We start from the raw sequence: 24331 nt of genomic DNA, 5'->3' as shown, positions 1-24331 counted from the left end.
AAGCGGGCTTCTTGCTGCAGCTCAGCAAGGGTCTGGCCCAGACTGGAGACTTGCAGAGCAAGGGAGGTGAGCATCCTGTACATCTCTGCAGACTCCATGGTGGTCAGTACATTATGTGAGGGCTTAAATAGGTTGGAGTCCATGGTGCAGAGATGTACGCTCACCCTTGCAAATAGACATAGCCCACAGTAACAAACAGATAAGCTACATGGGCTGTGAATCTGTGCACGGGGGCTTGACAGGAAAAGCCAAGAGATCGTTGAAGTAAAGCTGTCAGCATAAACGATATACAAGCCAGGGTCAGAAGCCGGGGTCAGACTTGGAACACTGTAACTTGAAACCAGGAACACAGGTACCTTTGGTGACAAGAGACAATGAACTGACCCAGCCCTCAGAGTGAGGCAGTGTTTTATACCCAGCTGATTAGGTAACCTGCCACAGCTGATCCAAGAGTGACAGGTACAAACAGAATTGCCCACAGTACTTAATGCAAAACAAGGCATGGCTGGAAAAGCAGGCAGAATAGAACTGAGGTGTGGCTCAGGGGTAAAGAAACAGGAGCAAGAACAAATAGTCATTAGTTCAATACCACCCAGAGCCACTTGGGGTGTGACCACACCTGGCCGTCTAAAAGACACGGTAGGAACCATGACTTCTGGTCATTAAGTGGCCAAGTTGTACACACTATAGAGGGATATCCTGTGTTCATAGTTCATGTCTCAGGTTTATAACCACGTTAACAGACTAAATGGGAGCAAATAAGAGAAATTATTGTTACAGTTTACACTTTAAATTGATTGTAAATGTTAACGTTTTTTTTTACCTTAATGCATTCTCTCCATCACGGTAAAAAAACCTTTTGGATGCAGCTCCCCTAAATACTTACCTGAGCCTGATCTCTTTCCAGCACTGTACCTGAGAGCAGCTCCACTGCTCTCTCTCCCTCCTCACTGGACACTGGATTCAATGATAGCAGCAGGAGCCATTGGCTCCCACTGCTGTCAATCAAATCCAGTGATGGGGCAGGGCTGAGAGGCACTGTGTGTCAATAGACGCAGACAGTCTGGCTCAGAGACAAGCCTGCACAAATACCCCTCCTAGAAAGTGGCTTGCTAAGGGGGGGGGGGGGGGGTACTCGAAGGCAGGAGAAGCCAAGAGCCCAGTGGTGGACCCTAAAGAGGAGGATCAGAGCTGATCTGTACAAAACGTTTGCCATGAGAGTAGTATGGCAGGTTTGTTATAAAAAAACAAACAAAAAACAAGGCTTTAATCAGTTTAACCACTTTCAGCACTTTCACACTTTGAATGACAATTGCGTGGTCATGCAGCACTGTACCCATATGATTCTTTTGGTGGGTTTATTTTTATTTGTTCCTAAACAAACTAAGAAAGACTGAAAACGTAAACAAAAAAACAAACATTTTCTTGGTTACTGTTATAAAATTTTGCAAATAAGTAAGTTATTTTACAAATAAGTAAGTTTTTTCTTCTTCCTGATGTTCGCTGACAAAGGCTGCACTGACACAGCAGACTGCACTAAGGCGGCACTGAGAAGCTGTACTGATGGGCACTGATAGGCGGTACTGTTGAAGCTGCACTGATGTGCCCTGATGAGGTATTGGGAGCACTGATGGTCAGTACTCTGATTATCAGTGTAAACAATGTACTATCAGCCTTGCCGGTTATCAGCACCCCTGTCCTCACACAGAGGCAGCAATGTCAGGCAATAAGGATGTGGAACTCTTCCACAATCGGTGGTGTCAGCGGAAAGTATTCTTTTTAAAAGACTCTTCGACGTGAATCTTAGTTAACACAACATGCAGGGATATGGGAAATGATTATCGATATGAACACACACACACACACACAGGTTGAGCTGGATGGCCTAGTGTCTTTATTTAACCTTACCAACTATGAAAATAAGTACCCAGCTATGATTGGGCACAGCTGATCACATGATAACGGGCCCTTTACCCGAATCTGTGATTAGCTGTGTCCAAAGGACACAGTGGTCACAGAGCTGCCCAAGGGGGCACACGGGAGGCATGGTTCTGGCAGAAGGTCAACGGACACCTCCCAGAACTGGAGAACCGTGCTGTAGCCGTATTTCGCTATAGCGTACTCCTTATATTCTCCATGTCTTGTAGATGACAGACAGACCTTAAAGCGGGAGTCCGCCGGGACTCCGCGTTTTTTTTTTTTTAAGTCAGCAGCTACAAATACTGCAGCTGCTGACTTTTAAAATGGTGACACTTACCTGTCCAGCGCGCCCGCGATGTCGGCACCCGAAGCCAATCTCTAGATCGACACTCGGGTGCTGCTGCCGCCATCTTGGGTATGGGAATCAGGAAATGGAGCCTTTCGGCTTCATTTCCCAGTTCCCTACTGCGCATGCGCGAGCCGCGCGGCGCAATCCGGACGGTCCCCGCTGCCTCTGGGAACTGTGTGTTTCCCAGCAGGCAGCGGGGCACTTGCGCAAAGGGGCGGGCAGTTGCGGAAAGGGGCGTAATCTACGCCCCTTTCCGCAGACAGCTATCCCGGAAGTGGGTGCAGTTACCTGGATTATCCAGGTAACTGCACCCCCTCCCCCCTGAAAGGTGCCAATTGTGGCGCCGGAGGGGGGGGGGATTCCGATGAGCGGAGGTCCATTTTAGGGTGGACCTCCGCTTTAAAGCTAAATTCCAGGAATTCAGCAACTTTACAAAAACTGCAGACATGCTATGAGTTAAGTTCAATTAAGTGCATATCACCTCCAGGATTTATCTATATTACTTATATGTGACAGGTTTATTGCACTCCTCAGAGCCTCTGTGACAGGAGTGAAGCACACACAGCATTTATACGCATCCCTCCCCCCCTGCTGCCCATTCACAGGAGCCTTTGTATTTTGTGAATGCGTGCATATAATGAAAAGGCTCTTGTGAATGGGTAGAAGGAGGGGCAGGCATAGCAGTTCCAGCGACTCTGCTCTTTAAGGAACTGAGACCACAATGAGCAGCGTCAGAACCACAGAAGTTATCTTCCTGGAGCACAATAAACCTGTCCGATGTGAATAATAAAGATACATCTATGAGGCAGTAGGAACCTTGTTAGACCTAACTCAATGTATGCCTGCAGTTTTTATAAAGTAGCTGAATTCCTTGAATTCAGCTTTAAGTATAGCTAGTGTTGGATAAAGGAGCGAGAGGTCAGAACACCTGTCAGATTTTATTGCTGTTTGTGCCCCCATTAGGGAGATTCACCCTCTGAATTTGTCCTGTTTACTATTATCATTGAAAGTGAAAGCAAAAGCAAAGCCCAGATTTTGGGTTGTCCCCAGAAAAGTAGCCCATTATGCTTTACCTTTGCAGGGAAACAAAGAGGAACTAAAAACCATCAGGGTTTACTTCCTCTTTAAGCCCAGGGCTCGACAAACCCCAGGTCACCATGGCGAGAAGAAAATGCAGCCTGGCGCTTGGGCTATTGTCTGCCCCAGTGGCGGCCTGCAAGTCTCCTGAACGTTTTCAGATTTTTTTTTTTCTCCTCTCTCCTGCTGGCTGTGATTCTACATCGAGCTGTCCGGGGAGACCCCCTGAAGCAGGAACCGGCAGCTCTGAATGGGTACAACAATGGCCCTAAGCTGGACACTACCTCACAGGAGATCCCCCTGCTCTCAGCTTTGGTTCTCCCACTGGACTGACTCAAATTGCGACTCCGGGTCACGCCTGAGCAGCCAAAGGGGCCGCTACTTCCTGGACAGCCAGTGTGACCAGCTATCAGTAAACATCACTGCTGCCTCATCAGTTCCACCTCATCAATGTCCCATCAGCACAGCCTCGTCAGTACAGCCTCATCACTGCACATTAGTGAAGAAAAAAAATGACTTCCAAATATTTATAACAGTTTTTTTTCACAATTTCCAGGATTTTTTCATGTATTTAGCAAAAAATAAAAACCCCAGTGGTGATTAAATACCACCAGAAGAAAGCTCTTTCTGTCTTAAAAAAAATTATAAAAATTGAAAATGGGTACAGTGTTGCATGACCGCACAATTGTCAAAGTGTGACCGCTAAAAGCTAAAAAAATGGCCTCGGTGGGAAAGCAGTGAAAGTGCCCAGCAGGCTAAAGGTTAAAAAAAACTGACTCCTATTTTTTTTAGCTGGCTCCTAGATTCAAAGCAAATTTGTCAAGTCCTGTTTAAGCCAAGCCCAAAAATGTACTGCAAACGAAACACAAAACGTATGCAAAGTGCACTTCAAATGCATGTAAACATGCAGTCAAAAACAGGCAGTTATGTGCAGTTTCTGGTGTGAATGGGCACTTGTGCATTCTATGCATTAAGGGGAAAAACCTTCTGTGCTACAGCTCCCCCCAGAGCCCCCCTTTTTCTTACCTGAGCCTGATCCTATCCAGCGATGTGCACAAGCGAAGTGGCTTTAGTTGCTATCTCTCACCTTAATGGACAGATTGATAGCAGTGGGAGCCATTGGATCTTGCTGCTGTCAATCAAATCCAGTGACACAGGAGGTGAGGGTGGGGGCGAGTCCTGCTGTCTGTGTCACAGGATGCAGCAACGGTTTCAGGAGCGAGCCCGCACGAGTGCCCCTATGGAAAGCAGTTTTTTTGTGGGAGCACCCGATGAAGAGGAGGGGCCTGGAGCACCAGTGCGGCACCCCAGAAAAAGATGACCAGGCCTCTGTGTGGAAAAACCATTACACGGAGCATGTAAGTATAAGCATGTTTGTTATTTTTATATTTTAAAAAAGTCAGAATTAAATCCTTCAATCCTTTGCAGCTAAGGAAGATGCTTCTGTTGGATCTGCAACTGCCATGGTGCTGCACATGTGATGAGTTATGACACCAGCCAGGAATGTAACTGTTTTTTTTTTAAAAGCATTAAATCGATGGGTTTAGTTCTACTTTATGATTTACTGCTGGGGCTCTGGACTTCAGAAAAATGGCAGCCTCCAGCAAGAAGAGACAGGAACACTGCTGGAGCCAATTTACAGCACATGCTATTTTCTGTAGCGTCATTATTAACGTGGAATGCATGTTGTTTGCTAAAGAACATTATTTGTTATCAAGTTGTTTTGAGTAAAGTTCCGCTTTAAGTAAATATCTCCTAAACTGTATACAGTTTAGGAGATATTTACTATACCTAAGCATAAATCAGCCAAAACACCTTTTACTACCACTTTAAAATGGGAATAGCTTGTCTTTGATTGTTTTTTTCTTAGTTTCAATATAAAAAACTACAGTACATCCTAGCTAGGACTACACAAACATGGCCGCCATAGGACTCCATCACGCTAGATAGAGCATATCATCTCTCTAGTGCCACAAATAGACTACACAGGAGGACCAACTCTGATTGGTTCGTGTGTTCTCGCGAGACTTTGTGACCGGCATTGAAATTCAACACAAACGTGAAGTGCTCGTTGTAGGGGGCGAGTTCCTAGTTGTAGCGGAGGTCAGCGGCGGGTGACGTCACCATGGTAAGGGCGCGAAGCCGTAGGTGGCCGGTCTGTGGCATGCGAGCTGAGGGTGTTGGGATCTCGTGACAGGAAATGCTGGGACTTATAGTACTTATTAGTCAGCTAATCAGTTCTCTGTGGGGCATATTTGTAGAGAAGGAATGTGTAAGTTGGCCCTGAGCTTTTCAGAAAGGGGGATATTTATTCTAAAGCCATAGTCTATTCCATTGTAATGGTGGGCTATAGAACCTGATATGTCAGGTTTGTGTTGCTGTCTGTATCCTGTTTAATTGCTTCTGAACAATCCCACGTACTCTCACTGCGGCAGGGTGGACTGTTAGCGCAAAATCGCATACCTGTACGTCGCGGCTTCTTTAGGGTCTGGTGCTCCCACTGATTGGCTCCAGCTGTGTCCATTCGGTGGACCTGATTTTCGAAGGCACCCAGTGATCTCTCCCGAGAGAGGCAGAACGGCTGTCTGTCAGCGGAAGATGGAGACCTTGTGTTTCTGCTTTTTGCTAGAAAACCTACCTTTTTTATACGTTATTTTTTGCATAGACCCTAGGGCGGGGTAGGGAACCTTTTTGGCTGAGAGGGAGATGAACGCCACATTTCAAAATGTAATTTTGTGAGAGCCATACAGTATGTTTAAAACTAAATACAAGTAAATATGTGCATTTTATGTAAGACCAACACTTTTAAAGTACAATAAGTTTCTGAGTTAAACAATCAGGTGTTCTTTATTAAGCGATAAATCGCAGAACAAAGCAATACGGCAAAGTTGCCAAACATGACCTCTGAATTATTTTTAATAACGTTGTTATGCTGTTGCTAACCAATGTTGAATAATGTACTTCTTACTGTTAATGTGGCTTCTGGTGCTGCATGGTTTTGCTGATGGCTATGTAGTGTGGTTGATACGTGGCGAGGTTAAGCTTCATGCAGGCGTTGAGACTTCCATCTGTTAAACGTGATCACCTAGGCCGTCGGTGGGTGTACCAAGATGGCTGCGGCCCCAGAGGTAGGCCGAAGCTGCGGCCTTTTCTATGGGCTCAATCCACGGATTGGCACACCACGTGATCCGCGGATTGAATTGCGAGAGCCAGGTGTAGCCATCAAAAGAGCCACATCAGGCTCGCGAGCCATAGGTTCCCGACCCCCCTGCCCTAGGGAATAAAATGACTATTTTTATGTAAGGGTATTTGCGCAGCATTTTTTCAGGGGGTTCTTGGTTTTTTGAGGAAAATACTTTTTAACCACTTTAAGACTGTGCCCGCTCGTGGAATGGCGACAAACTTTTTTACCCTTAAAAATCTCCATAGGTGACGTTTACATTTTTTTTTTTTTTTTTTTTTTTTTTTTAGCGGTTTTGTGTTAGAGGAGGTCTAGGGCTAGAATTATTGCTCTCCCTCTACCAATCGCGGAGGTACCTCACATGTGTGGTTTGAACACCGTTTTCATATGCGTTCACTTCTGCACGTGAAATGTTGGTTTGTGTTGGTGGGTTTTTTTTTTTTTTTTTCTTAATTTTACCTTTCTATTTTTTTGCAAAAAAATAAAAACAATAAAAAAAACATCCCTTGTAATAGGAAAAAAAAACAGCATGACAGGACCTCCTTAAATGTGAGATCTGGGGTCAAAAAGACCTCAGATCTCATATTTGAACATAAATGCAGCAAAAAAAAAAAGGAAATTTGAAAAAAAAACTAAAAAGTGCCTTTTAAGATGTATGGACGGAAGTGGCGTTATGACTACTTCCCCCTCGCTCATCTCCATACCTAGCAAGGACAGATGCGAACGCCTCTGCTGCTAAAAGTGATCTTGCGGTCAATCCGCCGCAGAGACCACTTTTATCTTGTAGCTGACCACAGGCCGAACATGGGGATACCGGGGTTATGGCAGCAAGCTGCTACCATAACAATATCTCTATGTAGATATAGAAATTTCTACAAACCACGGTACTTAAAATATATCTTTAGGCAACGTTTTAAACACCTTTTACAGGTTACCTGTTTAGAGTTAGAAGAGGTCTAGCAACATAATTTTTGGTTTCGCTTGCAGCAATGCCTCACGTGTGGTGCGAACACCCTTTAAATATGTGTGTGAGTTGTATGTGTGCTTAAATCTACACACGAGGGATGTGGGGTGCTTTGTGTGTAGCACTAGCTCCCGAAGGAGTGGCTGAGATTAATGGGCTTACCGTTCCCTTCTTCACCTTGATTTGCGTCTAGGGGTTCCCATGGTAGATGGCCCAAGAACTAGAGACTGACGACAGTTCCGCTTAAAGGGATTTTTATTTGCAAAAACATCGTTAACAAACAGTCTCTCAGTATAGGATCAGAAGGTTTAGGTGAAAAGTCCAGGTACTCTTGATATCAAGGACAGTATAGGAGAACTCTTACTTTGAATAAATCCAGAGAATAGCCATTCACAGCTGGATCTTCACCCCAATTGGATAGTCCTTCTCTCACCAGACCTAGCAGCCAACAGGGTGCTTGAGTCAGGAACAAGTCTGTCACAGACTTTGTTACAGAACAGGAACAAGGAAACTTGAATACTTGTAGAACGCTCATGAGGTACCAGTATATTGCAGTCGGTCCAGCGATACCGCTTGAGATTGGATTTGTTTAGGTCCTTCAGCTTTACCAGGTTCTTGTTGAGAAGCCAACCCTTGCGTGGCCATCTTCCCCTGGATAATTTTGAAGTTGCTGGGCTTCTCCACAACCTGAGATGCCACGGACCACCTCTGAATCCTTCCTTTAGTTTCCTCGCCTCTGGGCTAGCCAGCCGCGAGACGTAAAGTTGGGTGGATCCGCACCCCAGGCCATAGGCCTCCTGGGGGCTGGTCAGGAGGACCAGGACCAAGCAGTCAGAGCATACTTCTGAAACGATTGACGACCGCATCTTAAGTACCCTCTCCCAGAAGGCACAGCAAGAGTGGCAGTCCCACTGCGCTGACTCAGAGAAAGTAACCTTAAAGCACCCAACCAGACTGTTATCTGCCAGAAGTGACAGTACCCTCCGTGTGCAGGCAGACCACCCTGTAGTCTAGTCAGACTGATGCTGAGGTGAAAATTTGGAGTAATTAATCTAAACCGCAGTTTGGTTTTAAACATTAAATTTCAAAAACACATAGTGTGTGTGCTCTCTAGGAGCTGGCGCTACGTGTGTGTATATATATTTATATTATTTTGTATGTGTCACTTTTATTCCTATTACAAGGAATGTAAACATCCCTGGTCATAGAAATAGGGATGACGGCTCTGGGGTCAAAAAGACCCTAAATCTCTTTACCTTTTTTAAAAGCAAAAGATCAAAAAAAAACTTGTTTACCTTCACCCTGGACTGGAAGTGACATCATTCCTGTCCTCCAAGGCCTTAAAGGCAAATAAAGCAGATCTAATCTTTGACCACCTGTGTGACAAGCTGTTGACACCGTTGGATCGCTTCTTGGGCGATCCAGCGGAAACGGTAAGCCCACGAAACAAAGGCAAGTGCCCCCTGAAGTGCCCCCTGAAAGCGTTTCAGTGGCCCATGAGCTGCCCAAGACCCTTTCAAAGAGAGCTTGCTGAAGGGGGGTAAACCACTTTCAAACTGCAACATGTATACATATTGCGGTTGGCAAGTGGTTAAAAGAGAAGTACGGCCCATCCTTTTTTGGTCATATTTTTTTTTTGTGGGTGAAAGGAGTGTGCTTGGTTCTGCCCTCCTGTAAACCCAGATTCAGCTGACAGCGGGCTAAAGTTTGCTGATGTGGCAGAGTTGCCACAGCTCTGTAGAGGGATACTGACAATACTATCAGGATTACTAATTGCTTAGTACTTGATCTCTGTTCTCGATCTAAGGCTAGCCAAGTGGCCATATATTATACAATTGTCTTGTACAATTTTCCTTTAGATTTAACAAAACCATAAAAGATGAGGTCAAACCTAAACGCTTTTAATTTGTATTGATTCAGGCAGACCCTTGCACTACATAATTGAAGTTAAAGGAGATTGCATAAGCACATTGTATAATGTATGGCCAGCTGTACATCACACCGAATCTGCAGCCTAGTGGTGTTTATGGCCTTGTTTAGACCTGCTTTGCTGTCCACATTTGGATCATCTTGGTTGTCTGTTTTAACCCCCTAATTACCAGACAATGCGTGCAATTGTAGAGCAGCCCCTTTCAGTTGAATGGGTCGGGCTCGGCAGGCTATACTGTCTGCCAATTGTGACAGTTCGTATGATTCCTGCTGTGACATGTATACACCTACTGCTTTAGCGGCAACAGGGGGAGCAGGTGAGGGTGGTAAAAATGTGTCTCAATGGTGGGGTTTTACTGCCCTTTAGTCGCAAGTTTAAAATCTCTATCGGGCTTATTCGGATAAGGATTTGACCCAGTGTATGCAAGCCTGCCAGAAAGTTGTTACCTGAACCACTAATCGTCTGTGTCTGGGGCATTCCCCACCACAAGTACACAAGGGGAATGTATATGTGGGATGGGACATGCACCTACCATAGATAGCTTCAAATCCTTGTCCAAATAGCCCTGAGCTCACCACTGCCACTCTCCTACCCTTTATATCCAAGGAAGCTGCTATCTTAGCCTGTGTTTGATCTGCAGGTGCCATGGTGTTTATGTGATCAGTTATGATAACAGCCATTTGATTGCTTGGGTGTTCAACTGAACTGTTAAGCAATTGTGACTGTGATCATTCACAGAATGTTCTTAATGTATCGGTGTTAGGAAACCATTAGAATGGAACTAAACCCTTTGTTTAACCACTTGCCGCCCACTGTATAGCAAAATGACGGCAGCAAAGTGGTTTAGTTATCCTGATTGAACGCCATATGACATGATCAGAATAATAGAGCCGGCGCGCGCCCGCGTTGATAGGAGATGTCAATCTGACACAGCAACTTCGATTGTGATATAAAGCCTCTGACACAGCTGTTCATCGCGTGAACCAGGAAGTGCGCGGGGGGGGGGGGGGTGACCAATCTTCCTGCTCACTTGACCACAGATTGGCTGTCAGTGGTCACGTGATCAGGAGGCAGACAAAAATATCTTTGACCCTTACCTACTGTATCAAAACAAGAAAGTTGAGAAGGGTTTTCTTTTCTTTTCTTTTTTTTTTTTTCTTTTTTTTAATCTGGGGAGCTGTATTGATGAGCTATCTGTGCTGAGTTCCCAGGTCTGCACACTTGCTGTGCCCATTATGAGGGGTTCCCACCATCCTTACTAGATTCCATTTTATATTCTAGAGCAGTGATGGCGAACCTTGGCACCCCAGATGTTTTGGAACTACATTTCCCATGCTGCTCCACTACACTGCAGAGTGCATGAGCATCATGGGAAATGTAGTTCCAAAACATCTGGCGCGCCAATATTTGCCATCACTGTTCTAGAGAATGTAGCTTGAAGACAGGGAGGAGAGCTGGCTCTTGGCCACTCGGCACTGACTATTAGGCTGCTTTCACACTGAGGCGCTAAAGTGCTAAAAATAGCACCTGCAAAGCACCCTGAAACAGCTGCTGCTGTGTCTCCAGCTGGAGTGGTGTGTTTGCAGGGCGGTCAAAGTCCTGCAAGCCACATCCTTGGAGCGGTGTAAAGCGCCCCTTCCCATTGAAAACAATGAGGCAGCGCTGCAAAGGTTTTAATCCTTTTTCGGCCGCTAGCGGGGGTTAAAACTGCCCCGGTAGCTGCCGCATATTGCTGCTAAATATATCGCCGCTAGCACCCGCAATGCCCTAATGTGAAAGTAGCCTTGGGGACCTACAAAAAGCCAGGGGATGACTTGGCCCATCCTGATCCACATATCCCTAAAGTCTTTAATATGACCCTTTTAACCACTTAAAGCGGGATTCCACCCTAAAGTGGAACCTCCGCTGATCGGATCCCTCCCCCCCTCCGGTGTCACAATTGACACCTTTCAGGGGGGAGGGGGGTGGAGATACCTGTCAAAGACAGGTATTTACACCCACTTCCGGGCATAGACTCCCATGGGAGTCTACGCCATTTCCTGCGCTGTCTTCTGGGACACACACGGGTCCCAGTGACAGCGTGGAGATTTCCTATTGCGCGGCTTGCGCATGCGCAGTAGGGAACCGGGAAGTGAAGCCGATTCGCTTCACTTCCTGATTCCCTCACCTAGAATGGTGGCGGCAGCAGCCGAGAGCCGAGCGATCGATCGGCCTCGGCTGCCGGCATCGCTGGAACCCGGGACAGGTGAGTGTCCATTTATTAAAAGTCAGCAGCTGTAGTATTTATAGCTGCTGGCTTTTAAAAAATTTTTTTTTTTTTTTTTTGGTGGAATCCCTCTTTAAGGACCGCCTCACGCCGATTTACGTCGGCAGAATGGCACGGCTGGGCACAAGCACGTACCTGTAACTTGCTTTTTAAGTGCCCAGCCGTGGGTCGGGAGCGCGCCGACCCGGTCCTGTGCTCCATGACTGTGGCCGTGGGACCAGCGGACCCGATCGCCGCTGGTGTCCCGCGATCGGGTCACAGAGCTGGAGAACGAGGAGAGGTCTGTGTAAACAAACCTCTCCCCGTGCTTCCCTGTGTGGCTGTCACCAATCGTCTCTTCCTTTGTCCTTCCCTATAAAAAAAAAAAAATCAGTGATGTCACATGCCAGGCCATGCCCCCCTACAATAAAAAACGCATATAACGACACTGCCCCCTAGTGGTTAACTTTTTCATTGCCAGTGTCATTTACACAGGAAGTGTAAAGTGCATTTAAAGCGGTAGTAAACACGCTATTTTTTTTTTTTTTTTAACTCCTGCAAAGCAAAAGGCATAATGAGCTAGTATGCACCGCATACTAGCTCATTATGATATACTTACCTTAGAACGAGGCCACGATCCACGCCGAGGGAGCTGACATGCTCCCTCAGATTTTCTTCCGGGTATCGCGGCTCCGGCGCTGTGAGTGGCCGGAGCCGCGATATCGTCACATGCGCGCGGGAGATTTCTTTCCGGCCGCCGGCCACTGCCGGATTTTCAGGCCGAGAATGCCCTCGTGCGCATGCGCCGCTGCAGTCAGCGGCGCATACCGAGGGGAATATCTCCTAAACCGTACAGGTTTAGGAGATATTTTTTTTACCTACAGGTAAGCCTTATTATAGGCTTTCCTGTAGGTAAAAGTTACAAAAAAGAGTATACAACCACTTTAAATAGCACTGATTGCTGTATAAATGACAATGGTCCCAAAAATGTCTGATTTGTCTGCCATAATGTTGCAGTCACAATAAAAATCGCTGATCGCCGCTATTACTAGTAAAAAAAAAATTATAAAAAAGGAAAAGATAGGTTTGCGCTATGGAGAAAATATATGTATGTATATAAATGAAGGGGGGCTGCCACTACCAGGTATTTCCAACCAATCTGGTTGGAGTAAAATGTTAGGAAGGTGTAGGTAGATATGGCGCTCCCCTCTAGACCCCAGAACAATATATGCTCAAAAGACTATATGTTGAGAGGGGAAAATCGATTTAACTATAAAATTATACCAATCCTATTGAAAAATGAATTGCATCAAAAATGTGAACCGTGTCCTGTCCACCAATTTTTTTTTTTTTTTTTTTTTATCCTAATTGCTTAGTGAACTATATAAAACCTTATGTAACCACATAAAATATAAGGCAAAAATCGTTTGATTTAGGTGTTCGAGCCCCTGTGTAGTATTTGATTCCACTAGATTATATTGAAAAAAGTGTACATTCAGGAGGTGTCACTATAAAAACACCATACCATATTTGCTTGTGCGGGGGAAAAAAATAAAAATTGAAGTGAAAGTGGTTAGTGTCCAACAAAAATAAATACAATACATTTATCCACGGATATATCCCAGACCCAAAGTGTATAATACTTCTAGTGACAATAAAAAATGTCCACAAAAGATTTGAAAAAATGAAATTAATAGGAATTGTCCAAAAATATAACAAAGTGATTGGTGCACAGGTGACTCTTAATCTCTGAAGACGGGAACCCGGTACGATTTTGCAAGTAATGGATTTGCACTCACCAGATTCCCTGCCCCTGCAGGGGTAAAAGCGCTTCAGTGTGAGCCCCTGTGTTGCTTTGCGGTGCTTATCCAAATGCTTCTCTTGTCTCAGCAAAAATTCATTAGTTGGAAGGTAAATAAGAAAGGGAAATATCCATAGTGTAGTATTTTAAAAGAATCCAGTTTAGTAAGAAAATTACTCTCAATATTGGCCACGCTCTACGTGTTTCGTCATCCGGAGCGGCCATTTTGGTACACCTCTCTCTTAATATAGGGTGTAGTGCCTATACCGTGCCTGTGCAGGCTTTAAATTGTCATTTTAGTTAAGGGCGGGTGGATTATCCTATTTATCACCGCAAGATGCAGTACACACCTGCACCCTTATACCCAATACTATGGTGACTCCCAGGGGGAATTGCACTATGTCCTATATGCTAATTATTATGGCAGCGCCTGCATCGATCTTTTACTTCCCTATCAGTGATTTGACCTTGAGGATATATTACCAGTCATATGTCATATTAAATACATCAAATTTACATATACATGAGGGTATGCTTAAAACGTGTGTGTGTGTGTATGTATGTATGTATATATATTCACAACATTTAAAATAAATGGACGTGAAAGTGAGGTAAAAATAAAATGAATTAAGGGAATATTAAATGAAAGTGGGGGCCCAAAAATATTCAATAGGAAAATAAGACTATACGCATATGTTATCAAATTGTGTACTTTATATTATTATTCATATGACCCACCTTTTTTGTAAGACAGAATAATTAATATTTGGGTTTATATGAGACTCTATTGGAAAAACTTCTTGTGGAGAGAATGTAAAGGCAAGAAAATGCCCTAATGTGCCAATACATGTGCAGATCTGCTATCGCTAGTCTATTAGCGATCCTCCTATGTATAGGAAACCTTTTGGGAATATATTACATTTTCGGATATGTCGTAATCCTCGAATTGAGTCGAATCCTCTCGTGAACTGATCTGCGCGGATGCGAGCATGTAGGAGTTTCGGTGCAGGAAGCCGGAAAACGACCAACTATCTCGAGTGTTTCGTAATCACCAGATCAGCTCCGATCCTCTCGCAAGCCTCGAAGCATATCACCAAAAAACAAAAGTGTGCCAAATCGTGTGATAAAGTTTGAACAAATTTATTCTTATTCAACCGAGTGGTTTAGGCGCTAAAAAATGACTCCACCGAGTCGTACAAAAATTAACGAATCGTTAAAATATCAACAAATTGCTAGCAAAAAAAATATTAAAATAGCCACGCTCACCCTTTGTGCTTTCAGCGTTTGTTTATTTTAATAATTTTTTTTGCTGGCAATTTGTTGATTTTTTTTTTTTTTTAACGATTCGTTAATTTTTGTACGACTCGGTGCAGAGCAGAATTCTGGGAGGCCGTTAATTAACGGCCTCTCAGAGTTAAGCAACCGCCCTGAAGCCGTAAATCGGCAACGGGCGGTTGTTAAGTGGTTAAGCAACAATATTGTGAGTAATTTTCTTAATAAATTGGATTCTTTTAAAATGCTGCACTATGGATATTTCCCTTTCTTATTTACCTTCCAACTAATGAATTTTTGCTGAGACAAGAGAAGCATCTGGATAAGCACCGCAAAGCGACACACGGGCTCACACTGTGAAGCGCTTTTACCCCTGCAGGGGATCTGGTGAGTGCAAATCCATTACTTGCACGAAAATCGCACCGGGTTCCCATCTTCAGAGATTGGCGCACAGGTGACTCTTAATCACTTTGTTATATTTTTGGACAATTCCTATTAATTTCATTATTTCAAATCTTTTATGGAAATTTTTTATTGTCATTAGAAGTATTATACACTTTGGGTCTGGGATATATCTGTGGATAAATGTATTGTATTTTTGTTTGGCACTAGCCACTTTCACTTAAATGTTAATGGTTGGTTTGTGTTTTTTTTTTTTTTTTTTTTTTTTTTTTTTTTCCCTCACAAACAATTATTGGTGTTTTTATATTGACACCTTCTGAATGTACACTTTTTTTTTTTTGTTTTTTTTTTTTCTCCAATATAATCTAGTGGAATCAAATGCTACACAGGGGCTCTAATACCCCACACCACACAGGGGTTCTAACACCTAAATCACATTTTTTTACCTTATTTAATGTGGTCACATAAGGTTTTATATAGTTCACTAAGCAATTAGGATAAAAAATTAAAAAAAATTTGGTGGACAGGACACTGTTCACATTTTTGATGTAATTCATTTTTCAATAGGATTGGTATAATTTTATAGTTTTCCCCTCTCAACATATAGTCTTTTGAGCATATATTGTTCTGGGGTCTAGAGGGGAGCGCCATATCTACCTACACCTTCCAAAAAAAAAAAAATTGCTGTAAAACTATCCCCTATTTTGTAAACTATAACTTTTGCGCAAACCGATCAATCGCTAACTGCATTTTTGTTCAAAATTGTCGCTCTATTTTTGTTTATAGCGCAAAAAATTAAAAACCGCAGAGGTGATCAAATACCACCAAAAGAAAGCTGTGAGGGGAAAAAAGACACCAATTTTGTTTGGGAGCCACGCCGCACGACCGCGCAATTGTCAGTTAAATTGACGCAGTGCCGAAGGGCAAAAAGGGGCTTGTTCCTTTGGTTGCAAATTGGTCCAGGGCTTAAGTGGTTAAAGAGCTTGCCAAATGAGTTATTTAATGTTGAATGATGAAATGCAGTGTTAAGCTATGTGAACACATTCTGAAATTTACATTAATTTGTCATTTGCATTGTCATTTTTCTACAGTTGTTTTATTCCTTCTTCAAATCCCTTGTGGGCAAGGATGTTGTAGTAGAGCTGAAGAATGACTTGAGGTGAATATTATCTTCATTGATGGTTTTGTTGTATTCCTTACCCTCCCATAGCCCTTTTTATCTATGGAAAATTCATGGTGACGCAAAGGATTTTGGCTAATGGTGAACTTGTGCATTGTCCATGCAGGGGAAATTAACCAGGCTCACCCTTACATGTTTACTTTGTGAGCTTACCCTGCTGCCCACCACGTAAAACACATGTGCAGCGCAAAAGGATGGGTTGTAACGCACATATGCTTCACTTGGCGACTAATGTAGACCAAGCTGTCAAATAGGCACAGTCCTCACTCAATGATCAGTAGCCAGCAGGCAATCACAGTGGTCGTGCAATGGGGGCCCCTCCCCAGGCTTGCAGACCCATTTAAGGAGATGGCAGGGTAGAAAGGGTTAAAGAGGAAGAAAACTGATGGGTTTTACTTCCTCTTTTGCTCCCTGTAAAGACTGCAAATTAAAAGCATAATAGGCTAGTATGCTATACGCATACTAACCCATTATGTGACACTTATCTGCAAACAAATCCATCACTGTCCCCTGTGCAGGCTGTGTCCATCTTCGCCCCTCTTCCTTCTCGGGGGCCGTGGACTCTGGCTCTGTGACTGGCTGGAGCCGTCAGTAATGACACACACTGGGGGCAATAACGGCATGGAGGTCCATTTCTTCAGTGCATGAGCCGATTACATCATCGGTGCATTAAAAGTTAATACTCCTAAACGGCGCACATTTAGGAGATATTTCCACTACCTATAGGTAAGCCTTATTCTAGGCTTGCCTATAGTTAAGTCACTAGGATGGGTTTACAACCACTCTTAAGGGTTTTTTTTTTCCCTGTTCTGTGGTGCATGGTGCTGCTTTAAAAGGCTTTCTTTCCCTCAGGCTAGTCTCGATCATACGCACTGGTCTTTTGGGGTTGCTTGCATCAGGCAAATGCTAGGGGCAGGATCTAATGTCTCCAAGTAGTGGAGGGTATGTGATCTCAGTCCTGTGACGATGCAAAGCTTCACAATTGAAAGAAGCACTAAAGCTCCACCTGCTGGCTGGATTGATAAGCTAATATTGTTTAACATTTCACACTTGCCTGCTCTTCTGTTTTCTAACTTATTAAACTTTTGTCCTATTCCAGTATCTGCGGTACACTACATTCAGTTGATCAGGTAAGACTGAAGAAATATTTTTCGTTGGGTATTTGAACTATTATTGTAGATCATGTTCTTAATATAACTGTGTGATTTCCCAGGAAGTCTAAGATGATATTTTTGATGTTTGGATTGGGACATTTATCTTGGTTATAGGTGTGCAGTCTTCCTTTTTTTTAATAGTAAATATTTTTGAAGTATAACTGAAGGCAAATCTTTTGTTTTTAGGCCCCTTTCACACGACAAGCCCGCTCCGATCCACCTGTCAGTTTTTGCAGACAGATCAATTGACTCCTATGGGCAGGCTGTTGTCAGCGGAGATGTGTGCGCTGACACCCATCTGCCATCCGATCCGCTAAAATCAGACGTATGGCGATACATTTGTCATCCGTCCGATCTGATGAAAACTGACGTGCTGTCTGTTTTTGTCATATTCCTCCATAGGAATCGGTGGCGTTCGACAGGCCCCTCCCCACTCTGAGCAGAGACGGACCTGTCATCCGCTGACCTGTCAGCCTCTGTGTCCGTATGACTCTATGCATAAGTGGGGGGGAAAAGTGTGCCTTTTTAGTTTAATAAATGACGTGGGATTCCCAAAACAATCCAATTTAAATTTAGCTAAATGGAGCACAGAAAACAATGCTTGCTTTGTGGTTTGGAATTTCTAAATAAAACTTCACTTAACTGAGACTTCTTATATGGGATAGGTCACCCCTTTGACTCATTCAATTCAGCTAGCTTTTTCCGATGGAAGCAGTCAGTAGCAAAATAATGTCTGTCATTTTCTTGTTTTTCCTTTTTTTTTTTTTTGTGTTTTATCCATACTAATGCAGTATAATACTTTTTTGCATGTGTTTTTTTTTTTTTTTTTTCTAGTACCTAAACATCAAACTGACAGATATCAGTGTGACAGACCCGGAGAAATATCCTCATATGGTGAGTCCCAGTTTTTTCCTAACTCCCCCATGTCTGCCCATCTGTAGGGGTACATTTATTAATCCTGAGTCCATAACAATACCATACCTGAAGCTTGTAAGCAGTGTGTTCCACACAATGGACAGCTGCTACACACTAAATTGCAGCAGTTTAGTGTGCAGTGAGCCGATGGTAAGGGGCGATGTAATGCGTCTTTCAGTGCGTTACTCAGTTCTCTATTTGAAGTGTACAAAGTAACACTTCATTTATGTCACTGTGCAGAGATATGCGATCCTGTCCTGTGCACTGCAATAAAATTCAGCAAGTTGTATGTGTTTTAGCGGTGACTATTGTGGAAAACTGCCTGTCGCAACACTGTATAACACATATATTTATTTTTTTCTCATCTTCTCTATTTATTAAATCGCAGCTTAACAATTCTTAGATGTGGTGGCTGTATTAGGGGTTGTCGGTTTTTGTTTGGGGTGTTTGTTTTTTTTTTTTTTTTTTTTTTTTTTTTTACCTGTTGATCTGGCAAGCAAGTCTGTTTTTTTTATTTTTCAACTTTCTTTAATAGACCAAGCTGGCCAGAAAAACTAGTAATTTAAAGGGTTGAGACAAACCTTTTACCACTGGCAGGGGTGCTTTAAAATGATTTGTTGCATAGTTGGTAAGATTGCATAAAGACAATTGTCCATCCAGTTTAATTGCTGTGAGAGAAAATCATTTTCCATATTCCGTATATTGTTTTCACTAAGGTACCCATCCAAGAGTCTTTTAAAACTATCCATGCTTCCTGCTGATGCCACCGATTTTTGTGGAATAGCGTTCCATATCCTTACCGCCCTGACAATGAAAAAATTCCCTACTCCGCTTAGGGTTAAACTGCTTCAATTCCAGTGTCCCCAATTTTATACTCCCTGGGACTGAAAAGTTTCATACTTACATTGGGGGTTGATGTTTGTAAATCACTATACTATCTCTTCTCCAGGGAGAATACATTTTAGCACTTGCAGTCGTTCCTTTTATTCATTTATGAAATACCTTTTTGTCCCAAAAGAAACATTTTTTGCTGTAACTGCTCATGAACTGTTGGCTGGAATTTTACTTCACTTTCTTGGTCAAGTCCATCTACAGTGGATATGAAAAGTCTACACACCCCTGGTTTAAATATCAGGATTTTGTGATGTAAAAAAGTCCAAGATGAATGATTTTAGAGCTTTTTCTGCCTTTTTAATGTGACCTATAAATTGCACAATTCAATTGAAAAACAAACTGATGGAGTAAAAACTAAAATAATGTGGCTGCATAAGTGTGCATACCCTCTTAATTCTGAACACAGCTACATCCCCAGTTATAAGAGAAGTATAGGGGTTTTTGCTAGTCACTTACCTTGGTGTATGCAGCATCAGACCGATGCTGCATCTGTCCCCCGGTGTCTCTGCACTGAGAACCGAGGCATCAAACCTCACCAATAGCTCAGTTCTCACTCCTCCCCGAACAGAGCGATGCTGACAGTCAGCATTGCTTCTGCTTTACTTCTCCACTCATTAGCGCGCTCAGCTGTGGAGGGGCGAGGAGCTGCCATCTCAGTGGCTCACTGAGACTGCCATCAATCAAGGTAGCTGGTGGATCCAGACTTGGAAGTCAGGATGGTGCACTGCCTCGACTGAAAATGGGTCACAGGAGTGTGAAACTAATTGTACTCCTGTGACCCAGAGGAGAAGCTCAGGCTGGACTTTTCTCATTGCTTTAAAATAAAAAAAATAAAAATTGCATTCAAACCCACATTAAATAGGAGTCAGTACACACCTGCCATTATTTTTAAAGTGCCTCTGATTAACTGCAAATAAAGTTCAGCTGTTCTAATAGGTCCTTCCTGACATTTTCTTAGTCGCAATTCTACTGAAAAAGCCTTGGTCTGCAGAGAGCCTCCAAAGCATCAAAGGGATCTCATTGTTAAAAGGTATCGGTCAGGAGAAGGGTGCAAAAGAATTTCCAAGGCATTAGATATGCCATGGAACACAGGGAAGACAGTTGTCGTCATCAAGTTTGGAAAATATGGCACAACTGTGACATTACCAATAACTGGACGTCCCTCCACAATTGATGGAAGGACTAGAAGAAAGCTGGTCAGGGAGGCTTCCAAGAGGCCTATGACAACATTAAAGGAGCTGCAAGAATATCTGACTGTGTGGTACTTGTAACAGCAATCTGCTGTATTCTACATATGTCTGGGCTATGGGGTAGAGTGGAAATCTTTTCTTACGAAGAAAAACATCAAGCCTAGCTAAAATTTGCAAAAAAAAACACATCTGAAGGCTCACAAAAGCATGTGGGGAAAATGTGGTGTGGTCTGATGAAACCGAGGTTGAACATTTTTGACCAGAATTCCAAAAGATGTTTGGCACAAGCACTACACCTCATCAAACACCATACCCGCAGTGAAGCATGGTGGTGGCAGCATCATGCTTTGGGGTTCTTTTTAGCTGGAACAGTTGCCTTGGTAAAGGTAGGGGGAATTATGAACAGTTCCAAATGCCAGCCAATATTTGCATAAAATCTTCAGGCTTCTGATAGAAAGCTGAACATGAAGAGGAACTTCCTCTTTCAGCATGACAACGACCCACAGCATACATCCAAATCAACAAAGGAATGGCTTCACCAGAAGAAGATGAAAAGTTTTGGAATGGCCAGGACCTGAATTTGATTTAAAAATCTGTGGGGTGATCTGAAGAGGGCTGTGCACAGAAGATGCTGTCGCAATCTGGCAATTTGAGTGTTTTTCCAAAGAAGAGTGGGCAAATATTGGCAAGTCAAGGTGTGCGATGCTGATAGACTTGTACCCAAAAAGACTGAGTGCTGTAATAAAATCAAAAGGTGCTTCAACAAAGTATGAGGGCGTGCACACTTATGCAACCATATTTTATTTTTACTTCCCTCTGCCTAAAAGATGTCTGTTGTTCAACTCAGTTGTACAGTTTATAGGTCACATTAAAGGTGGGAAGTTCTGAAATTATTCATCTTTCTCTTTTTTTTTATTTTTTTTTTTTATTTTATTTTTTTTTCCCCCCCCCCTGCTAGTGCATCTAACATTACCCTCTCCCAGACTGACAATGTTGCTTGCCAAAGGTGTTTGCTCTACTATGTCGTCCACAATGGACACCACTAGACAGGAAGTGTTGCTGGCCAGATCACCAGGGGGGAAAAAAATTAATGCAGCCAACACATCGAAGGATTGATGAGCTGCAATACATTACATTTTTGGGTTTAATATTTCTTTTAATAAACAAAGCCGCTGCTACTCTATGAGACACAGGTGCCATCCACTTGTAATGCTCGCCAAAAGTATTGAAGCCTTCCCTTCTGCTTTTAGGAAGTGGAAGGAGACGGTTCTAAGGAAAAAGTCAGGATTGAGGAAATTTTGTTGGCTAAAAGATGTTTACTGGTAGAAATCCTTTTGTAGACGAAATGCTTAGAGAAAAGGATTGGATTCTGTAGGTGGATAACATGTCCTCTTAAATGCTAGTTACCTGGCTGTCACAGCCCCCTGTAGTGGCGCTAAACACAGATGGGCAGCTAGCATTTTCAAAACCAATTTACTATTTTTCCTAATCCATTTGTTTTCTGGTGAACTGTCAGGCTGGCAGTTACATTGCAGTCCTTGTGCCTGACCAGAAGCATCTCTTGTGCTGCTGCAGCTGTGTGCTTGGTCTCTGGAATCTTCACTGCACCTCCCCTTCAGCATCCCAAACCAGGATTTTATTTATTCCCTTCTGTTTGTCTTGACCTCTCCTTTTTGCTTTCTTAAACAGCTGTCTGTGAAGAACTGCTTTATCCGGGGCTCCGTGGTGCGCTATGTCCAGCTTCCGGCTGACGAGGTGGACACTCAGTTACTCCAGGATGCAGCAAGGAAGGAGGCTGTGCAGCAGAAACAGTGACCTAACAGGGCAGAATTTTATGAGACCATACAGGGACTCCCTATTACTGTTGCCTTTGTGTTAAGGCCAATTAATCCCTTATTTTTCAGATCGATCACATTTTAAGTATTTGGGTGTTTGGCAAATGGTCCAAAAAATTTCTTTAAATTTTTTTATTTTTTTTTTGCAGGCTAATGTGTTAACCTGCTATTCCCTAAAGATGAAAAATTAATGATCAAGCCAATATTGTGACTTATAATTTTTTTTTTTTTCTTCACTTCTGTTTTATTGGTGGGCTTATCCCGCTGTCAGCTCTTGCAACACTGACCCCAGCAGATGAAACCTGGTTAGTGCACTCAAGCCAGGCTTTCAATTCTTTATACACCTGCGTTAGTGATGCTTTTCAGAGTTCTTCAGTTTTGTTCTGCAGGCTGGTACAGAAGTTGATAGTTTGTTGCTGGGCTTTGGTGGAACCCTGAATCTCTGGAGCCATAGGTGTTTACCTACTAAAGGCAAATGGGCTGATTTTTGCAAGATAATTTTCCCTTGTTTTAGTGAGTTCTGCCATTTTCCATCATGCAACTATTTGCATGCAAAAATATTTCTGTTTGTTTTTTCCATGCAATTAGGTTTTCTTTTATAAATGGCCAACAGGCTTGAGAACAGTTTGTTAGGCTGCAGGAAACTCATTTTGTGTTTGTTTTTATTTTGTTTTTTATATAAAGTTAAGATTTTCAGAGACCTCCTGTCTGAGGAGAACACTCCTCCTCTTCTTTTTTTTTTTTTTTTTTTTATTTTTTTTATATATTAAATAAAATACTGTTTGGATACCACCAGGCCTGCATTGTCTAGCTTTAAAATGTCCAAGCCTTGCCTAGATATTTTACAATCACGCGTGTGCGTGTATATTCTTTTCCCTTCCCTCTGTACACCTGCTTTCTTATAGTAAAGGTAAGTCGCATCATATGCACACACTGATGTATGCTGTTCTTTCGACCAGTGAGGGGTGGCTCCTGTAATCGATACCAGCTGCATAGACATGTTTGTGGTAACTGTTAATGTACTTCCTGGGCTGTCTTCATGCTGCATGTCAGTGCCTTCTCATTTGACCCCTTTAGGACCACCCATAACGTAACTAATATGTATGCTGACATGAAAATAGGCCAGGAAAGGAAAATTACATAGTATTTTTATAACTATTTTTCATATTCTTGGCTAGTTAATGAAATGTAGCAAGCAGTAAGGCAAGGGAGGGCAATGAGACCCCTGAATGTGGCTTAAACTTTTATAAGAAGACCTGGCTGATAAAACAAAGACCCCAAAAGAGGGGCAGCCATGTCAACAAAATTGTGACTCCTGGGGGTATTAGGACTCATGCACATGAGACGCCGGTGCAAACTCTGCTGGACACATGTTTTTAAAAAGCAGAAACCGGTGTTTAGAAACGCCCATTTTGCCGCCATTTTTACCGCGTTTGCATCTAGAAGCATTTAGTTAACATCATAGACCCTCCCCAAGCTAAAAAAAAACAGTATTAACTATTTCAGCCATTTTGTGAGACCAGAGTGAGTAGCAGCAGCTGAGAGCGCAGCAGTGTTCTTGTATTTAGCGTGTCACCTGCCACGTCTTGTGGATTGGCCACTTGTTGTGGATTGTCCAATTGTTTAAAATATTTTTTTAATGGTTTTTCATCATTTGCCATCATTTTTTAGATTTTTAATGTAAAAAAAAAAGTCACCTTTAAAAACGCTTCTAAACGACAATGCAGTACTGGCGTTTTGAGTCTGAAACTTGAAAAAAACGAGGTTAAACGCAACTGCATAAAAAGGGCAAAAAAAACTAGACTGTGTACATGGACACATAGGATAACATTGAATGAGTTCAGGGGCAGTTGAAAAAAGTGTCCAACTGCCTCTGAACACCTGTTTAACAGCATCTTGTGTGCATAAGCCTTAGATGAAGATGTCATCTCTAGCATCTAAACAAAGTTCTAGCCTTGTAGACATAAAAGGCTGCTTTCAGCCTGTTCTTGGGGTATCCATCCTTATTTGCTCCAGTAAGAC

At 42.9% G+C, this 24331-nt stretch overlaps 1 protein-coding gene across 2 annotated transcripts; it reads left to right on the top strand.

The window, feature by feature from the left end:
* Positions 1-5336: 5336 nt before the first annotated feature.
* LSM2 (LSM2 homolog, U6 small nuclear RNA and mRNA degradation associated) lies at positions 5337-22957 on the top strand. Of its 2 annotated transcripts, none has more exons than XM_077461682.1 (5): positions 5337-5474; positions 16233-16300; positions 17421-17451; positions 18310-18369; positions 22164-22957. In XM_077461682.1, the coding sequence occupies exons 1-5, from the start codon at positions 5472-5474 to the stop codon at positions 22287-22289; spliced, it is 288 nt and encodes a 95-aa protein (XP_077317808.1). In that variant the 5' UTR covers positions 5337-5471; the 3' UTR covers positions 22290-22957. The 2 variants fall into 2 exon arrangements, with proteins under 2 accessions (XP_077317808.1, XP_077317726.1); XM_077461600.1 differs by lacking the exon at positions 5337-5474 and adding an exon at positions 5483-5618.
* The last annotated feature ends 1374 nt before the right edge of the window (positions 22958-24331 follow it).

The sequence above is a fragment of the Lithobates pipiens genome, unplaced genomic scaffold (genome assembly GCF_037356315.1).
Source record: "Lithobates pipiens isolate NorthernLeopardFrog02 unplaced genomic scaffold, aLitPip1_a1.2 Scaffold_1, whole genome shotgun sequence".
In the NCBI taxonomy this organism is placed as follows: Eukaryota; Metazoa; Chordata; class Amphibia; order Anura; family Ranidae; genus Lithobates; species Lithobates pipiens.
This window is presented reverse-complemented; position numbering and strand designations above follow the sequence as displayed.